The following is a 19,669-nucleotide window of genomic DNA, read 5'->3' as shown; positions in this document are numbered from 1 at the left end:
TGTCAAAGAGAAAAACAACTCTTTGACATCTGAAGGCAGCCCTGTTTAGGGAAGCTTTTAGTGTTTAATAGACAATTGTATTTTAATATTCTGTTGGAAGCCACCCAGAGTGGCCGGGGAAACCCCGCCAGATGGGCAGCGTATAAATAATAAACTATTATTATTATTATTATTATTATTATTATTATTATTATTATTATTATTATTTAGAGTTGGAAGGGAGCCAAAGGGTCCTCTAGTCCGCTAAAGCATCCACGACAGATGACCATCCAACCTCTGCTCAAAAACCTTCAAGGAAGGAGAGCCCACCACCTTCCAAGGGAGACCGTTCCACTGTCAAACAGCTCTCACTATCAGAGAGTTCTTCCTGATGTGGAGTCGGAATCTCCTTTCTTGTAACTTGGAAGCCATTGGTTTGTGCCCTGCCCTCCATTGTCCCCCCAAGACAATGGGGATTCAAGAAGACAATGGGGGTTCAAGAAGACAATGGGGGTTCAATGGGGGTTCAAGAATGGGGGTTCAATGGGGGTTCAAGAAGGACACTGACAAACTGGAACGTGTCCAGAGGAGGGCAACCAAAATGGTCAAAGGCCTGGAAACAATGCCTTATGAGGAACGGCTAAGGGAGCTGGGCATGTTTAGCCTGGAGAAGAGGAGGTTAAGGGGTGATATGATAGCCATGTTCAAATATATAAAAGGATGTCATATAGAGGAGGGAGAAAGGTTGTTTTCTGCTGCTCCAGAGAAGCGGACACGGAGCAATGGATCCAAACTACAAGAAAGAAGATTCCACCTAAACATTAGGAAGAACTTCCTGACAGTAAGAGCTGTTTGACAGTGGAATTTGCTGCCAAGGAGTGTGGTGGAGTCTCCTACTTTGGAGGTCTTTAAGCAGAGGCTTGACAACCATATGTCAGGAGTGCTCTGATGGTGTTTCCTGCTTGGCAGGGGGTTGGACTCAATGGCCCTTGTGGTCTATTCCAACTCTATGATTCTATAAGACTAACGGATGCCCAGTGAGGGCAAGGAGTCTGAGTGGGTGATTTGGCATACCAAAGGGCAGTCTATTTCGATAGATAGAAATGTGATCGGCACAAAAATCTCATTTAAAAATAAGAAATTATATGTAGTGAGATGAGTCTGCATTAAATCTTTGTGTGGACCACCCACCCACACAACACAACAGACATCAGAGGTGCATAGACAGAAAGATACATATACAGGGTGAGTCTTTTAAAAGAGGCCCCGTGGAACATGTTTATTCTGTATCCACAGGGCCTCTTTTAAAGGATTCGCCCAGTATAAGGAGGGTGTGATATGCAAGACAGGGTAAGCTCCCATTGTTTTCCCCCAGTTCCTGCCAACCTAGCAGTTTATTAGATAAATAGGTACCACTGCGGCAGGAAGGTTAATGGTGTTTCCATTCGCTCTGGCACTCATTACAGTCCTCTGTGCACCAGAAGCGGTTTAGTCCTGCTGGCCACATGACCAAGAAGAGCTGTCTGTGGACAAACTCCGGCTCCCTCAGCCTGAAAGCAGAGATGAGCGCTGCACCCCATAGTTGAATTTGATGGGGCTTAACCATCCAGGGGTCCTTTTACCTTTACTGATATGCAAGAGGTGGCCAGAGAAGAATATTTGCAGAAGAAAATGAACCATCTCTGGCAAGGCTGAACTGTTAATCCAGTGGCTCATTTTAGTTAATCAGCAAGAGTTCATTGTAGTTGGTCTGAAGTCCTTTCGGCACTGATAGAGTACACAGTGTTTCTAGTCTGCAATTCCTAGTTGATTTAAGCTAGAAGGGATGAGGGGCCAGGATTCAGTTCACTCCACATTTAAAGACAAATCTTATCTGTTTGGAACTTTGTAAAACAGCATGTGAATTGAAACACAGCTGCCCTTCGAAATCTGCGCTGCTCTGAATTTTGCGTTTCAATTGTCTAGCCACGTAATGTGTGGGAAAGTGTATTTACAAGAGTGTTGTGTGCATAAAATGCATATATTGGTGAAAATAACATTATGATTAGGGAGTTTCCTTGCAAAAATTAAGTAAAAATGCATTAAGAGATCTCTATTTTAGAAATTCACACCCAAATGCTGGTGAATTTTCATGGGGAATTTTTGAAGGAAACAAATCACTAACTGACGTGAAAATGTGGAGAACCAAATTCGAGACTGGAAGAATGAAACAGAAATTGATAGTTTCACACATCCCCCCCAAAAAAAACAACAACAACCCACCACTTGATTGGAGAAGATCGGACAAAGGAAGAGCTGTGGTGGTTTGTCTTTCCTTGCTTGCTTTTTTTTGCCTTCATGACTACAAGGAAGATAAAACACACAGAGAATGAACTATAAATAGTCTAGCCAGCAAAAGGCAAGAGAACTTGCATCATTAATGAATATGCGCTGGAAACATTCCGCTGGAGCAGAACTTAAAACATTTGCTTACATCAAAGTAGAGAACGATCAAAAGCTACAAGCTTCCCTGAAGGCTTTCATACAAAACCCCCAAAAAGGGGGAAAGAAAAGAAAGCCAAAGAGAGAGAGAGAGAGAAAGAAATTGGCTCTGCCTCTGTTATACTAGATGTATTGTATAAATGAAAATTAGTGTAAACAGACTGGAGATAACAATATATTAAATGTGTGCGATTTATATAGCTTGGAGGAAGACGATAATTGCAAAAGCCACAGGAGAGATGCATCTCCACACTTAAGTTGATTTCATCTTTTCAGTATTTATAAAGGCAGGGTGGGATGGAGAGGGCGGGGAGGAACCCGGAGACAGAATGGTGAGCTGCTATTAAAATATCGGCTGCTTGAACGGTGTCTGCAGCTAGAGAGAATGCTTGGCCCCTTGGGAACGGCTCTAGGACCTCAAACAGATGGGAGGCCCTACTGGTTATGTGCTTTCTAGAAATGGTATAGAGATTGAGTGAGTTAACAACCTCCCCCCCCCCCCGAGGAGCAACGATTGGACACATGCTAAAATGCACACACACGGTCTTCAAACAAAAACATCTGGGAGGTCCCAGGCCACAGAGAGGTTAGGCTGTCCTCAACCAGAGCCAGGGCTTTTTCGGTTGTAGCTCCGATCTGCTGGAACGCTCTGTCACCAGAGACTAGGGCCCTGGGGGACTTGACATCTTTCCGCAGGGCCTGCAAGACAGAGCTGTTCCACCAGGCCTTTGGCCAAGGCACAGTCTGACCCCCTCCTTCGGTAATCCTCACTGAACTCTAGCCCAATGGTTGCCATTAATCTGATTTGAATTAATTTTATAATGAAATGATTTTAGAATGTGTATCATTTTATTGTTGTTAGCCGCTCTGAGCCTGGCTTTGGCTGGGGAGAGCGGGATATAAATAAATTTTTATTATCATTATTATTTAAGGCACAGTTCTGAGAACATCCAGCAGAGAAAGTTTCGCTGAGAGCAAATCACAATTTCACCTCAAGGAGGAAAGGGGCCTTGGAAATGTGACAGCAGGGGCGAAGGAAGGGGTTGCGGTGGGTGTGGGCCGCCCCGGGTGTCACCACTGAGGGGCGTTGACAAAATGGCGGGCGGCATTCACCACAGGGCCTGCAGTGCGCCCGAGCCACACGTCTATGCTGGGAGACACGCGGTGGCTTGGGTGCGCTCAGGCTCCGCTCTGCCCAAACAGTCCGCCTGCTGCCTCCCCTCAGTTGTGGGGCAGCTGAGTGGGAGGAGGCAGGCAAACTCCGAAGGCCCCACGGTGTGCCCTGCCCTCGCCTGAACCCCTATGGGTGGCTCACCCCACCCCTGGGTGTGCTGCCCCAGGCGCCCAATCAGGTTCATAGAATCACAGAGTTGGAAGAGACCACAAGGGCTATCGAGTCCAACCCTTCCAAGCCTCTGCGTGACAGCGACTGCAGTCGGTTCCTCCGCCTCTGCGTGACAGCGACTGCAGTCGGAAATGTTAGAGCCTTGTCCAGCTGCCCTCGCAGGGCAGAAGGCCACACAGAATTTTCTCCACATATTTACCACCATTTTTTAGTGGGGGACCTCTCTTTCTCTCTCTCCCTCTCTCTCTCTCTCATGCTCTAGTGTGGAGAAAGGAGCATCGACATGATATACTGGGATGGGCTATTGCAGGGGTGGGGAACTGGATCTGAATGGCAGGCTGGATCCTTATCCGTATCCTGGACCGCCTCTCTTGGTATGTCCTGCAGAGGACCTTAAGGTCCACAAATGACAACACTTTGGAGGTCCCGAGCCTCAAGGAGGTTAGATTGGTTTCAACTAGGGCCAGGGCCTTTTCAGTCCTGGCCCCAACATGGTGGAACGCTCTGTCACAAGAGACTACAGCCCTGTGGGACCTGACGTCTTTCCGCAGGGCCTGCAAGACAGAGCTGCTCTGCCTGGCCTTTGGTTTGGACTCGGTCTGCCCCTTATGTTTCCCTCCCATTATGGTCTTGATTTATTGGCTATTTTAAAATGAGGCTGCATTTTGTATTTTAAATTTGTTCCCCCCCCCCCGTCTTTTCCCCCTATTATGTTTTTACTGTGATTTTATTGGTGTTAGCTGCTCTGAGCCCGGCTCTGGCCAGGGAGGGTGGGTTATAAATAAAATCACACACCCCTGTGGGCCAGGTTTAATAGGTGGGCGGGGTTGCCCACATATCAATCACCTCACTGCATCATGATGTCACATGGCCATTTCTGCTCACCCACTTTGAAATCAAATGCACTGCTTGCAAACGACTTTAGAAGACCTTGTGGGGTACTTTGTAAGGGGTCACTTAAGACCCGGCAACCAGCGGATGGACAGGTGTATCAGAGCCCATTAAAAAGCCCTCCACAAGCTGATTGCCCAGCCTTGTGGAGTTCTTTGCAAGGGGCTGTGCAGCCTGCAGACCCCTTTCCTCTGTCCCTTTATGTGCCCCACACCTGGTGCCATATATGACATGAGGTGTAGGGCAGGGGGCCCTACAGGCCAGAGCTTCCCAAGTAGCCACTGTGTGCAGCACTAATGGATAGCTGGCCAACTCTTTGGCCAACTCTGCGTAATGTAATTAGATAGGCTCCGGTGGATTGAGCGGGCGAGACCAATAGGGGATCCAATGGTCAAGATGGTGTTCTCTAAACAGTGGTACCTCGGGTTGCAGACGCTTCAGGTTACAGACTCCACTAACCCAGAAATAGTACCTTGGGTTAAGAATTTTGCTTCAGGGTGAGAACAGAAATTGCGCATTGGTGGTGCGGCGGCAGCAGGAGGCCCCATTAGCTAAAGTGGTGCTTCAGGTTAAGAACAGTTTCAGGTTAAGAACAGACCTCCGGAACAAATTAAGTTCTTAACCCGACGTACCACTGTATGTGCTGTAGAGGGAAGTGAGGGGCATATGCAGATTGTCCACCTGGGAAAGTAACCAGTCTAGGAAAAGGGAAAACTCTGGTCCTAAACCTCCATTGCCTTGCGGGGAATCTTTGGGAGAAGAAAAGGCTCTATTATTATTTATTGAATTTATACCCGGGGGTCTCAGGGCGGTTCACAGAATGCATAGATCTGGAGTGGAGTCCCTAAGACGGTTGGATTTCACCTTGTACGTCTCCTTCCGGCAACTCCTGCAGCCAAGCCTGGTGCAAATGTTTTGCTCCCCTTTCCTTTGGACCACATCAGCAAGGCTGAGAGCGGGGTCTTGTCATCTAGGCAGCCCAAGACCTCCATACACACAGCGCTGTCATGCGCCCCAGGGAAGTTACTTTGGTGCTGCTAATGCAGTGGTTTGACTTCACCCCGGGGGCACACTCCATTGTCTCGAGACAGACAGATGTCAACAACAGCCCAGATCCAGATTGTCAGCTGATTATTTGGATGCAACCCACAAGATACGACATGGATCAACTTAGGCTTATTTGGCAACTTAAAAGAGGGTTATACCCGGGAACTTTGGCCTCCAAAGTGGATGTTCTGCCACTGAGCTATCACCCAAGTTTTCTTCCTCCACTTTCTGCCCACCATCACAAAGCAAAGGGGGTTTTGTGAGTCCTTAAAGACACACACAAAAAATTGGGGGGGGGAGTAGGAGGGAGGGAGATCTGTGCCAGTTTGTAATGACATTGCAGCTCTCTGCAGGCATGCAAGAGATCAAGAGATGCTTTTTAAAATGTTAACATGATTGTAAAAAGGAAGGAAGGAAGGAAGGAAAGGAGGGAGGAAGCAATCTCCAGAGGGGAGCTGTGAAATGTTTTGATTTGACAATGCCATGAGATTCTAATTTTTTTCTTCTGCAAGAACCAGGGTAGACAGCTTGCAAGCCTTTTAATCCCAAGAATGGTTTATTTCTTAAATACTGTTCAATAATGCTCATGTTTGGCTGATTTCCAGAGCTTTGTGTAATAGCCCAAAAGCAGTGCTTAGAGGTGCAATCCACAACATTTCCTTGCCCTAGACTCACTCGTGTTTCCTCATCTACAGTGTATTTCTAGACAAATGTTGCATTTCATTGTACCATATGATAGGGATGATGCAAATGTCTGAACGCACCTGGTCACCTGCAGCGAGGGGGAAAGTAATCTACAGGCGACCAGGCAAGGGGAACTTTACAAACTTTACACACTTTTTAAAAATTATTATTAAAGATTTTCTTGTTTAACAGAAGTATGTGTAATGTTTCTCATATTTTTTCCATGTAAAATTTTTACAAATCTGTTTCATTTGTTGAGACATTGGGGGGGGGCGGAGGGGGGAAGATGGGAGGGGTCAGGTGGCGATGTTTCTATTTTGCTTAATGTATGTAGGGTTTGGTGTCAGCGTTGCTCGTGCAGGTTCTCTGTTGTTCGCTTGTGTTTCTTTGGTGGGGAGAGAGGTTGGGGTTGGCCTAGGGTGTGGTTGTTCATTTGTGATTGGCTGTGGTGATCTTTGTTTTCGTGTGTGAGTGGGGTGGGTGGGTGTTCTGGATCAGGTTAGCCATATTGATTTGTATGCTGTTGGTGAATTATTGCCATTGTCTTGTTGGGCTGTGTATGTGATAAAGGGGAGCCATACCAGGGTAAAGGCGTCTTCTTCTGTTTGTCCCTGTGTCAGTTTCAGTTTATTGGTTAATTTTTCTAGTAGGGCTGTTTCCCATACTATTTGGTATTGGCTACACACTTTAAAAATCTGCAAATGGCTTAGGCCTGGTCTACAATTTAATTGAATAAGGTAGTGGAATTGGCCATGCTGCTCTGTCAGGAGGCTACAATTTTTGAATATCCTCTTCTGTAAAGCCCCTTTACCACAAATGTCAACCCAATTTCAACCATCTTGGGCCCCACAATCATCAGGTGAGGCCTTGTTGATGGCGCCACCACTTGGGGATGCCCAGTTGGCATTGACCCATGACAGGACTGGAATGCCCTGGGCTGTGTCTGAGAGACTTTCGAGCATTAGGTGGCTGAAATACACTAAAAGGCCCCATGCAATGCTTCTGATGTCCAATAGTTCAGTGGCAGCACATCTTGCGTAGGAACTACCGCCGATCAGCTGATCATCAGGGTTCAGAAACCCCAAGTACCAGGCTTCTGAAGTGCTGGTGATCAGCTAATTGTTAAGGCTTCAAAGGACAACATAGGTCTCTTTTGGAAGTCCCATCCAAAGAGCCTTGCACATCACTTCAAAGTTCCATGGACCAACTGATGGCTGGGACTTCAAAGCACAGGCTTGCAAGTAGGTGCTTTGAAGTCCCAGCAATCAGCTGATCTATCAGCACTTCAAAGCACCTTGCAAAACCTTAGCAAAAAAATGCCCTGTACTGTGCCTTGAAGTCCTACCAGCCAGCTGGTTGTTGGGGCTTCAAGGTGCCACACCACCCAATTTCATTGTGACATGCAATGATTGACAGGTGGGCAGCCCTGCCCAGCTTTCAAATTTGGCCCACAGGCAGGAGGGGGGAGATAAGGGTCTGGCCCACCAGCCAGATCCTATTCTTCATGCCTGTATACATTTTTTTGTGTACACCAAAAAGGACAGAAAGAAATCAATTATCTGTAAGGTGTTAAGGAGCCCCAGATTCAGAATAAGATTTCAGATATAGGCACAGCAGGTTGCAGGAGAGCCTTAAAATGGAGAACGAAACCATCAGCCTCTGACTTCTTCAACCTCTGATACAAAGCCCTTCCTGGACTTTTCAAACGGATCCCGAAGCTTTTTTTTTTAAAAAAAAAAACTGCAAATGAGTCGAAACGAGCAGCAGGTGTTGCTTAGGGATTAGGAAGTGAGGTAACCTGCCCTAAGGCAAGACTTTGCAGCTCTGTGGGACATTCCTGGTGAAATGTATTGTTCAAAAAATCACAATAATTTAAGGTAAGGAAACAGAGGCAGCCTCATTCTGTAGCTTCGCCTGCTAAGCAATAAAACCTTCTTTCCCCGCCCCTGAGGCAGAGTCGTGCGATCAAAAACCAAGATGGGTTTGCGTTGCTTTTACAAACTTGATACTTCAAATCCACACCTCCTTGTTCCCTTAATTCCACTGCTTTCCATCTTTCCGGAAAGTCAAGAGATGTTCACAAGGCGCATTTGGTGTCGAGATCGCGGCGGTTGGGATATAACTTATCTTTATCCGGAAGTTGGCAATAGAGGTGGGTAAGCTTTTGGAGGGGTTATCTTTCATATGCCAAAGCTTGAGCTATAACCTTTCGCGATTTAAAAGATGTCTCCCTTGAATGACTTCTTTCTAGCTCTGGCAGAAAACAGAGGGAATGCGAGACCATGAGCTGAACTTAAAAAGCAGGCCTGGAATGTTTTAGTAGCTGTCTCAGCACTGTTTAAAAGGAGGAGGATGGGCTTTTTAGCTCAGAGGTAGCCAAAACGAAGCCCTCCAGATGTTGCTAGACTGTAGACATCTTCAAGCTGCTGTTTTATCATGGGTGTATTCTGCAGCATGTCACTGGTGCATTAACAGTGCATTTGTGCTGGGTTTATCTTTGTCTTTGGTGATCCCTCGTAGCCTAGTAAGATTGTCTTCCATAAACACGGTTTTAACAGTGAGTTCATAAGTGACCATGGAGGCCAATTCTGGATCCACACATCCTTCCACAGTGGGGACATTGGTTTCTGGGCGGGTATTGATCATGGTGAGGGTTTGCCAAGCATACCTTCCTCTTAGCATGTTTTTCCCTTGCGTCCTGAGTTCGAGTGTCTTCAAAGCCCATGACACCTTTGGTAAAGGCTGCTCTCCAACTGGAACGCTCGCAGGCAAGTGCTTCCCAGTTGTCGGTGTTTATACTACATTTTTTAAGATGTGCCTTGAGAGAGTCTTTAAACCTCTTTTGTTGACCACCGGCATTACGCTTTCCATTTTCAAGTTGGGAATAGAGTAGTTGCTTTGGAAGACGATAATCAGGCATCTGAACAACATGACGAGTCCAACGAAGTTGATGTTGAAGAATCATCGCTTCAATACTGGATTTATACAGGACCATCCATCCATCATCCCGTTCTGTCAGCTGTTCTGCAATATTCCCCCAACGAAGGACATAAATGTATGTTTGTTTATTACCTGCCCTTCACCCTAAGGCCCCAGGGCAGGTTACGACATTTAGAACAATATTAAAAACAATTTCAAACAAGGTTGCTGCTTTCAGCCCACAAGCGATAATGTAATTTGTTATGCTTCCCCTCCATTTGCTTGATGTTTGCATTGAAGTGAATGGGGTGAAATAACATAGTGGCATTGCAATGCACATAATTAATTCAATAAATTACATGTGTTACAACATTTCACCACCGGGGGCAGCGAAAGTGAGTAACATTGGTTTTGGCGGAATTGCAGTGGAACAGAAACAGGGCTGCATGTGGCAGGTGCAGGGTAGAAAGGAAAATTCTCAGGCTCTCTAATTCACCCTGTTTTTCTCTGTATATTTTTCCCCATCTCTGCCCCTGCAGCTATTATATATGTAAGGCAAAAGTGTGGCCGCCAGCAGCCTAATTGAAAGTTAAGCTTTGGACACAGCAGGGGTTATGCTCATTAATCAATTGCTCTTGTCTTACTGTGCACTCTGATTATCCCTCTCCAGGAGAAGGTCTAAAAATAAGGCCCATAGAAAATCCAAAATCAATCTGTGGCCCATGCTTCTCTTCATATGTATAACTTGCACAGTAATAAACTTCGGTTTGAAGTTTAGCCCTGCTGAGTTTTTAAAAAAATCAGTATTTGTCTCTTTCTGTGCCGAGAGATCAGAGATTTTCTTATACAGCGTTCTTTTTCATGCATTGTTCTATACCGGGTGTCGAAGGAAAGATTTGCTTAAAAACAACAACACGTTATCAAGGAAATTGGTCTTTGCAGTCCAGGATTAGGTCTTCAGTAAATAGCCAATTTGTCTAGAAGTAGCCTAAGGCATAGCCTTAGTCTGTGAGCACTTTGGGCTCTTTTGCGCAAATGTTTGCAATGTGTGTAATCCAGGACTGCAAATAACATGCTTAAGAACTTCACATTCTGTCAAAGGCGGGAATACCCACAGGCATCAATAATTTGGCTTCCCTGGATCTTTCTGGTTCTTTTCCCAGTCTTTGGCCCAAGAAAGGCCATACACAGAGGTTGTGCATCAACAATTGACCCCCTATGGGTCACAGAAAGAGTTCCCAGCATCTGTTGTCCCCTATGCTCTCTGTGCTGATAGTTTAACTCAGCCAATGGCTGGGGAGAGTTCACAATGTACTAGCGTGTGCTTATGTCACATCCTATATATTGTTGTTGTTGTTTAGTCGTTTAGTCGTGTCCAACTCTTTGTGACCCCATGGACCAGAGCATGCCAGGCACTCCTGTCTTCCACTGCCTCCCGCACTTTGGTCAAACTCATGCTGGTAGCTTCGAGAACACTGTCCCACCATCTTGTCCTCTGTTGTCCCCTTCTCCTTGCGCCCTCCATCTTTCCCAACATCAGGGTCTTCTCCAGGGAGTCTTCTCTTCTCATGAGGTGGCCAAAGTCTTGGAGCCTCAGCTTCAGGATCTGTCCTTCCAGTGAGCACTCAGGGCTGATTTCCTTCAGAGTGGATCGGTTTGATCTTCTTGCAGTCCATGGGACTCTCACGAGTCTCCTCCAGCACCAGAATTCAAAAGCATCAATTTTTCGGCAATCAGCCTTCTTTATGGTCAAGCTCTCGCTTCCATACATCACTACTGGGAAAACCATAGCTTTCACTATCCTATCCTATATATCCTATATATACACCCGATATGTAGTGGCTCCTAGAAGCTGTCAGCAAGCAACAGCAGCCACATCCCAGGCTGGCTAAACCAGCTGAGGATAGCCGATGGGTGTCAAACCCTGCATGTGAAGACAGGCTCTGGTGGATTGAGCAGAGAACAGGATGCTGGCGTAGATTGGCCATTGTCTGGATCCTGCAGGCTATTGTTACATTGTCCTCTTGCAAATGAAACTGCTTTCTACTGAGATTAGCTCACTATTGCTTTAAAGGAAAATGTGATGAAAATGGTCTATAGGTGGTACATGACCCCAGTTAAGCTAGCAAAAATTTACCATTTGCCTGATAACAAATGTTGGAAATGTAAGGAAACTGAAGGTACTTTTTATCACCTTTGGTGGACATGCCCGAAGATTAAGGTTTTCTGGGAGATGATATATAATGAAATGAAAAAGGTATTCAAATATACCTTCCTTAAGAAACCAGAGGCCTTTCTCTTGGGCATTGTCGGCCAACTGGTGCCAAAAAAGGATAGAACCTTTTTTCATGTATGCAACAACAGCAGCAAGAATACTGATCGCAAAGTATTGGAAGACACAAGATTTACCCACCTTGGAAGAATGGCAGATGAAAGTGATTGACTATATGACATTGGCGGAAATGACGAGCAGAATTCGTGACCAGGGAAAGGAGACTGCGGAAGAAGACTGGAAGAAATTTAAGATTTATCTTAAGAACTATTATAAACTTGATGAAGTTTAGTCTGTCGAGATTTTACAGAGAGAAAGGGTTGCAGTAATATAAGATTAGATCAAGAAAGGACTATGATGAATTAGGATGGGAAAAAACATTTATAAGTTGCTATAAAATTTGGACATGAGGATGCAGAAAGGGGAGGTATGGGGAAGTCCGAGGAAAGAAGTTTATGAAAGGACATTTTGAAATTATATTTGTTTGTTTGTCTGTTTTTCTTTTATGTTTGTTTGTTATAAAAACTTTTGTAAAACCAATAAAAATTTTATAAAAAAAAAAAAGAGATTAGCTCACTATTGTCCACCCGGACTGCCTGTAGCTCTCAGAACTCTTGAATAAGATCTTCTCCACTGCTGCCAACTGAAATCCTTAAAGAGCAAGCAGGGATCTAAGTTCTCTGACTGCCTACATTGCAACGGCTAAAACACCTCCCCTAGCCGTGCCTGAATTTATGAAGCATTCCTACAGCATTAACTCGGTCCTTCTGTGTTTAAAAATGTTGCAATTTTCCAAAGTCCTGTCCAGGGATATCTGCAGAGCTATTTTGCTCACGGGGGGCTCAGTGTTATAATAAATCTGCTAAGCCAACTGTGCATTCCTTGGGTTTCTGTGAAGAGTGCCCAGCTTACTGGGGATATTGCCTATTCAGCTGCTGACGAAAGTGTCTTCTCAGCGTGCTGGCTCGTGACATCCCAATGTCCACCTCGTCCCCTCCACCCCTTTTGCATAAGAACATAAGAAGGTGCCATTGGCAAAAGTGGACCCTCTCCCAAGCACCCATCCAATGTACTTTGGAGGGTGGTGGGACACAGAGAAGAGTCTCGTTGAGCAAATTCAACAGGTGGATGACTTCTTTACATAGCCAGGTTCCCAGCTGTTTAGGCCAGAGATGAGGAGCCTGTGCCCCCCCAGATATTGCTGGACTACAGCTCCCATCATCCCTGACCATTGGCCATGCTGTTTGGGAGCCCCAACAACATCTAGAGGGACACAGGTTTAGGGCTTTTGATGTAAGAACTGGACACAGAAACAAACTGGAAGTGGAATATGCTAAATATTCAGTATACCTGAAGGAGCATCTCCACCCCCATCATTGGTCCAGCTCCGAGGGCCTTCTGGCAGTTCCCTCCCTGCAAGAAGTGAGGTTGCAGGGAACCAGGCAGAGGGCCTCCTCAGTGGTGGCACCCGCCCTGTGGAACACCCTCCCATCAGATGTCAAGGAAATAAACAACTATCTGACTTTTAGGAGACATCTGAAGGCAGCCCTGTTTAGGGAAGTTTTTAATGTTTGATGTTTTATCGTGTTTTTATAATTCTGTTGAGAGCCACCCAGAGTGGCTGGGAAAGCCCAGCCAGATGGGTGGGGTATAAATAATAAATTATTATAATTATATTCATGTACACCACCTTGAGCTCCTTGGAGAAAATGCACAGATGATATATATATCTGTATAAACAACCCCACCCCACTAAAATTCAGATTCAAAACCCAGCACTTTGAATTCAGCCCAGAAACTAATTGATGTTTTATTGTGTTTTTAATATTCTGTTGGGAGCCACCCAGAGTGGCTGGGGAAAGCCAGCCAGATGGGTGGGGTATGAATAAATTATTATCATTATCATTATTATTTATTAAATAGGTGTGATGTGGTCTGAAAAAGGGTCCCATCAGAATTCTAGCTACACTTCTCGAATCATAAGTTCAGAACCTGACTTTTGTGCCTGTTTGCAGAGAACATATGCTGACATTTCTGAACACTTTGCACAGGCAGCCCCATGTCGCCGGAATGAAACTAAACACTGGAGGCTGCTATGTTAGGGCAAAGGGGGCACTGCACCCAACAACCTTCGTCTCCTGCCAAATTCCTGACAACCAGCCCAGGCATGTGGCAGAACCCCCCTCCCGTGTCTCAGAGTTGCCCTTGTAGAACTCAGCAGGGAGGAAGAGGATGGGGACAAAACTAGAATCAAGTGGCTCTGCCGACCGTTGTTTCTGGTGCCAACTACTGTCACACTCCCTGCCAGGGGCGTAGCGCCGTTTGCCAGCATCTGGGGTGGGCACTGAGTGTGCTCACCTAGCTCTCGCCACCGACACCGCAGAGCGGGTGCTCACACGCTGTGCAGGGACAGGACACGGAGGGCGGAGGGCATCCTCCATAATCCCCAACCCTCACTGCTAGAGCCAGGCAGGGCTGGCATAACGAGGATCTCTGTGGGGACACCAGGTTTGCGCCCCATGCTCTTGGGGCAACGGCTTTCCTGGCACCCCTACGCTTCTGCTCCCTGCCTTCCCTTACCAGAGCTAATCGGCACCAGCCACCACTGGAAGCAAACCAATCTAGATCTGACCAAATCAGGTGTAAAGGTTGCCACCTGACTTTTTGCAGGGCTGATAAGGCAAGCGAAGCCATGGGCTGATGACATCATGCCACACACCGAGTTTCCTTAGACATTTGGGATGGGGCTGTGGCGTTCGCCCTCCTAGGTGTGTGACATCATACTGGGTCCATAGGGAAAGGGTTAACTAATTGTAAAATGACTAACCAATGGGAACCCAAGGGGAGGAGTTAACTGTGTATAAGGTTTAAGCACAGAGGGTTTTTTGGAGGAGTTAGAGTAGTTGAGAAGACAGTCTGGAGTGAGAGGGAAGATAAGTCTGTGGGTTGGGCTAGTCTGGTGTGAGAGAGTGAGAGAATTTGTTAAGAGGAGTCAGTCAAACAGTTGAGATAATCAGTTAGAAGGTATTAGGAAGGTATAGGCTGGTAAAGAAACTAAAGTTAAGATACAGACAGGGATATTATCTGAGAAACTATAAACTTGATAATGTTTGTAAAATAAACTTGTTGGGTTTTTTGTTCACTTTTAACAACTGTCTGGACTCGGTGTTTTACCAGAGTGTGACTGGTTGGTGGCAGCGGGGAAGCGAGCACAGTGGTGGCACAGGGATTGATAGACCGTTAAACGTCCGGGGACCCTGTGTGATTGCCACAGGGGCGATTGTGGGGACCAACTACTAGACACAGATATTTTTTAATGCCTGCAATGTCTAGTCCCAGATTTGGGTTTGTTAACGTCTTTTCCTGACGTTCATGTGGAATGTTGCTTTGGAACCCAATGAGAGGATGGCGAGGCAACAGATTATTGGATTCTATATAATCCATGAAGCGACGTGTTCCAGATCAGAAACTTTAGGTTTTCCAACACGTTTTTTATGAGGGAAAATTTTTCATATAACTCATTTGGTAGGAATGCTCTCCATTTCCTGGTAGGTTTTTATGCTTTCCTTTGTTGCTGCTTCACTTATTACACAGTCACTAATGGCAATTGCAGAGATCGGCTTTGTAGATGCTGGCATGACACATGGGTTTTCGTGCCATGGAGAAATCTTCCTATAGAGCAGGCCTTGTGGAAGCAGCCGTTGGAGGGGGAATTCGCTACTGTGCTCGAAAGTCAGGTTCTTTGACCGTAAACTTGGAAATGACCAAGCCAAACGCCGCTTTCGTGAGGTCTAGTGGCATGTCCTTGCCAAAAAACGGGTTTGAAATATTAATTCCAAAATAACAAGGTAGCAAATAGGAGCACACTTGATTTGTTTATCGGGAGCATATACTATAAAAAATGGACCAGTTGGCCTGCTTAATAGCTTGCCGTGTCCTTATACAGAACACACATTAAAAGATGGTTGGTTTTCCCTTCCAGAACATTCCGATCTGATTGCCTCACGGACGCCGTTTCTTTGATGTTGAAGACAGAGACGAGAGGGCCATGGATGTGAAAGAAAGGAAGCCGTATCGTTCTCTGACCAGGCGCCGGGATGCAGAGCGTCGCTACACCAGCTCGTCCGCAGAGAGCGAGGACAGCAAGATACCTCAGAAGTCGTACAGCTCCAGCGAGACTCTGAAGGCTTACGACCAGGACTCCAGGCTGACGTATGGCAACCGGGTGAAAGAAATGGTGCACCAGGAAGTGGACGAGTACTGCCGAACAGGTACGGTTCTTGCACCCTGGCCTCCTTGAAGTTGGGCGGTTGGGGAGGGTGCTGAAATTTTTTTCCATCTATTCCTGAACATTCCTGGACTGCCTTTCCACCCAAAGGAGCCCAGGGCTGTAAAACTCCAAAACGTGAAAACCAAAAATTTAACATAAAATGAAAAAAAAGCATATTTATAACCTTGAAGCACCATCCAAAAACATTTGGAACAGTAGTTTCCAATTGGTGGTCCACGGACCCCAAGAGGTCTGCATGACCCACCCAGGAGGCACATGGCACTGTCCCAAATTGGGACATTCCATTGGGGGGGGCGTGCTCTCGTGCAAGATCGCAGTGTCCCAAAATGCTCACTTTTTAGTCACCATGATCTCATGGCAGGTCACACACACGGCACTGGGACATGTCAGAGTATATGGTGGCAGGGACGCGGGTGGCGCTGTGGGCTAAACCACTGAGCCTCTCGGGCTTGCCGATCAGATGGTTGGCAGTTCGAATCCCTGTGACAGGGTGAGCTCCCGTTGCTCTGTCCCAGCTCCTGCCAACCTAGCAGTTCGAAAGCACACCAGTGCAAGTAGATAAATAGGTACCGCTCTGGCGGGAAGGTAAATGGCGTTTCCGTGCGCTGCTCTGGTTTGCCAGAAGCGGCTTAGTTATGCTGGCCACATGACCCAGAAGCTGTACGCTGGCTTCCTCGGCCAATAAAGCGAGATGAGTGCCACAACCCCAGAGTCTGCTGCGGCAGGAAGGTAAACGACATTTCTGTGCACTCTGGTTTCCATCACGGTGTCCCGTTGCACCAGAAGTGGTTTAGTCCTGCTGGCCACATGACCCGGAAAGCGCTCTGTGGGCAAACGGCAGCTCTCTTGGCCTGAAAGTGATATGAGTGCTGCAACCCCATAGTCGCTTTTGACTGGACTTAACTGCCCTTTACCTTTTACCTTTATGGTGGCACCATTCACATAACAAAACTACCAGAGAGATATCAACCTTTTCAAAAGTCAGGGGTCTGCTTTTGGGGGGGAAACCGGGAGTCCACAGAATTTAACTCATTGGGAACCACTGACTTATAACATCTAGAAAAATCAAAAAGCAATGACATTGTGCTGTGAATCCTGCAATGGAGGGGTCAGGCAAAATGAGACTGAATATACCTGAAGGAGCGTCTCGTCCCAGTATACCTGAAGGAGTGTCTCCACCCCCATCGTTCTGCCCGGACGCTGAGGTCCAGCTCTGAGGGCCTTCTGGCGGTTCCCTCACTGCGAGAAGCAAAGCTACAGGGAACCAAGCAGAGGGCCTTCTCGGTAGTGGCACCCGCCCTGTGGAATGCCCTCCCACCAGATGTCAAAGAGATAAACAACTACCTGACATTTAGAAGACATCTGAAGGCAGCCCTGTTCAGGGAAGTTTTTAATGTGTGACATTTTAATGTATTTTTAATCTTTGTTGGAAGCTGCCCAGAGTGGCTGGGGAGACCCAGCCAGATGGGCGGGGTACAAATAAATTATTATTATTATTATTATTATTATTATTATTATTATTATTATTAGGGAAGAAGGAATTATTTGGCTGAGGAGGTTAGGGATGTGAGAACACTGACTAAAAAGGGAAACGGGAGCAGGAATTGCCACTTACAACTGTCCCATATCTGGAGCAGAAATCAATTCAGCAAACCACCAAGCAGCAGAGGCCTTTCCTCCATAGTGGTCTCCCTGGAGCCCAGAGTCCTGACACCAAGTTAGCTGCAAATGATAAGAGGGGGAAACCTTGCTGAGCTGATCCCACAGGTAAACTTCAAGGGCGGTGCAGCTTTCTCTGTTTCATTAGCCCTTCTCCATCCTCTCGCAGCTGCGAGGTGGTGAAATGGGATGGCTGCTTCTCTTGCAAGGAGGCCCAGTGGTGTTATCCGGATTAATTTATCATAGGCTCACTCCTTGTTCTCTCAACCAGCTCTGCAGAATTGGCAGAGTGGCTATCCCCAAGCCTGTCAATGCTGTCAGGAAGCTTAATCTGTCTTAGGTAATTAAAAAAGGTGTGAAGTTCACCCTCAGCTCCTGTTCTCATGCTAGACTACTTGTTTCAAATAATGGCTGGGGTTTTTTGTGTGGTTGCGGGGAGATCTGCACCAGCCTTTCCTCTACAACCCCCTCCGTGCAATTATTAGTGCGTCCTTTGGGCCTGGCGCTCCCTGCAACTTCACCTCTACCTATTGGGAAGTTGATATCAATGGCGCATAGAAAGAGACTAGAGAAAAGGTTTTCTCTTTTACTAATAGTCAACTTTAACTGAAGGTTTTCCACAAAAGATACAAATAAATCTCGCTAATCTAAAACAGGAAAAGAGAAAAAGGGATGAAGAAAAGAAAGAAAATGAGATTACAAAGTCCTTTATCAAAATTAACTACAGTCATACCTCTGGTTAGAGGGACAAGGGTGGCGCTGTGGGTTAAACCACAGAGCCTAGGACTTGCCAATCAGAAGGTCGGCGTTTCGAATCCCTGCGACGGGGTGAACTCCCGTTGCTCGGTCCCTGTTCCTGCCAACCTAGCAGTTCGAAAGCATGTCAAAGTGCAGGTAGATAAATAGGTACCACTCCAGCGGGAAGGTAAACGGCGTTTCCGTGCGCTGCTCTGGTTCGCCAGAAGCGGCTTAGTCATGCTGGCCACATGACCCGGAAGCTGTACGCCAGCTCCCTCGGCCAGTAAAGCAAGATGAGCGCCGCAACCCCAGAGCTGGTCAAAACTGGACCTAATGGTCAGGGGTCCCTTGACCTTTACCTCAGGTTACAGACGCTTCAGGTTGCATTTTTTCAGATTGCGGACCACCGAAACCTGGAAGTACCGGAATGGATTACTTCCGGGTTTCGGTGGTCACACATGCGCAGAAGCGTAAATCAAGCTTTGCGCATGCGCAGATGTGCCGAATCGCAACCCACGCGTGCACAGAAGCACCGCTGCAGGTTGCGAACGTGCATCCCGCACAGATCACGTTCGCAACCCGAGCGTCCACTGTACTGTCTTGGCTTTTCCCCCAAATTCCAACTGTGAAAGATTAAAAGTGTGGCTTATATTCGCAACCTTATGGTATGCAGCGCCAGGAGTGTGGCAAAGTGGTACCTGCCCTGTGTGTAGTCCCCTGTCCTCTCCCACAAGCCTGGAAAGGGAGAGAGCGAGGGAGGGGAAAGGCCGCCAGCAATGAAGCATGGCTCCACACACACACACACACACACACACACACTGTGTGCAGCCAGGAGCATCGAGGAAGGGAGCGGCTTATATTAGGGTATTTTTTCTTATTTTCTCCTCTTCAATTTTAAAGGTGCAGCTTATATCCGGGTGCAGCTTATATCTGGGCCAATACAGTATTAACCCTTATTCCATACCCATCCCAGCTCTCACCTGGGAGACCCTCTTTACCTGCCCCTCACAAAGAGCTCTTCACCTTCCTTCCATCCGCAACCTCCCCCTGTGTATCTTCCTTGATACGAGATAGGGAACTTCAAATTACAGAACAAAACATAAGCAGAACGAGAAGGAAGAAACAGGAAAGGAAATCAGAAAAAGAAAGTAAGATATATAAAAAAGGCTAAAAATTCAGAAATTCTCCACCTTCTCAATCGTGCATGTAACAATTATGCAGAATGTTCAGTGTGTTCAGGAGAGCCAGTGTGGTGTAGTGGTTAAGAGCAGTGGACTTGTAATCTGGTGAACCGGGTTCGCTTCCCCGCTCCTCCATATGCTGCTGCTAGGTGACCTTGGGCTTGTCACACTTCTTTGAAGTC

General features: G+C 46.6%; 1 protein-coding gene across 10 annotated transcripts in view; it reads left to right on the top strand.

Annotated features, from left to right (window-relative positions):
* The window catches only part of TENM4 (teneurin transmembrane protein 4), a 668,032-nt gene that overhangs the window by 264,506 nt on the left and 383,857 nt on the right, over positions 1 to 19,669 (top strand). For all 10 annotated transcript variants that reach the window (XM_082218946.1, XM_082218945.1, XM_082218951.1 and 7 more), the window contains one exon: positions 15,601 to 15,889. In XM_082218946.1, the coding sequence (XP_082075072.1) occupies positions 15,667 to 15,889 (223 nt within the window). In that variant the 5' untranslated portion in view covers positions 15,601 to 15,666. The remainder of the gene's footprint in view (positions 1 to 15,600; positions 15,890 to 19,669) is intronic.

Source organism: Podarcis vaucheri (genome assembly GCF_965113315.1).
Source record: "Podarcis vaucheri genome assembly, chromosome: 4".
Lineage (NCBI taxonomy): Eukaryota > Metazoa > Chordata > Lepidosauria > Squamata > Lacertidae > Podarcis > Podarcis vaucheri.
Note: the sequence above shows the minus strand (reverse complement) of the source record. Positions and strands in the feature narration are given on the sequence as shown.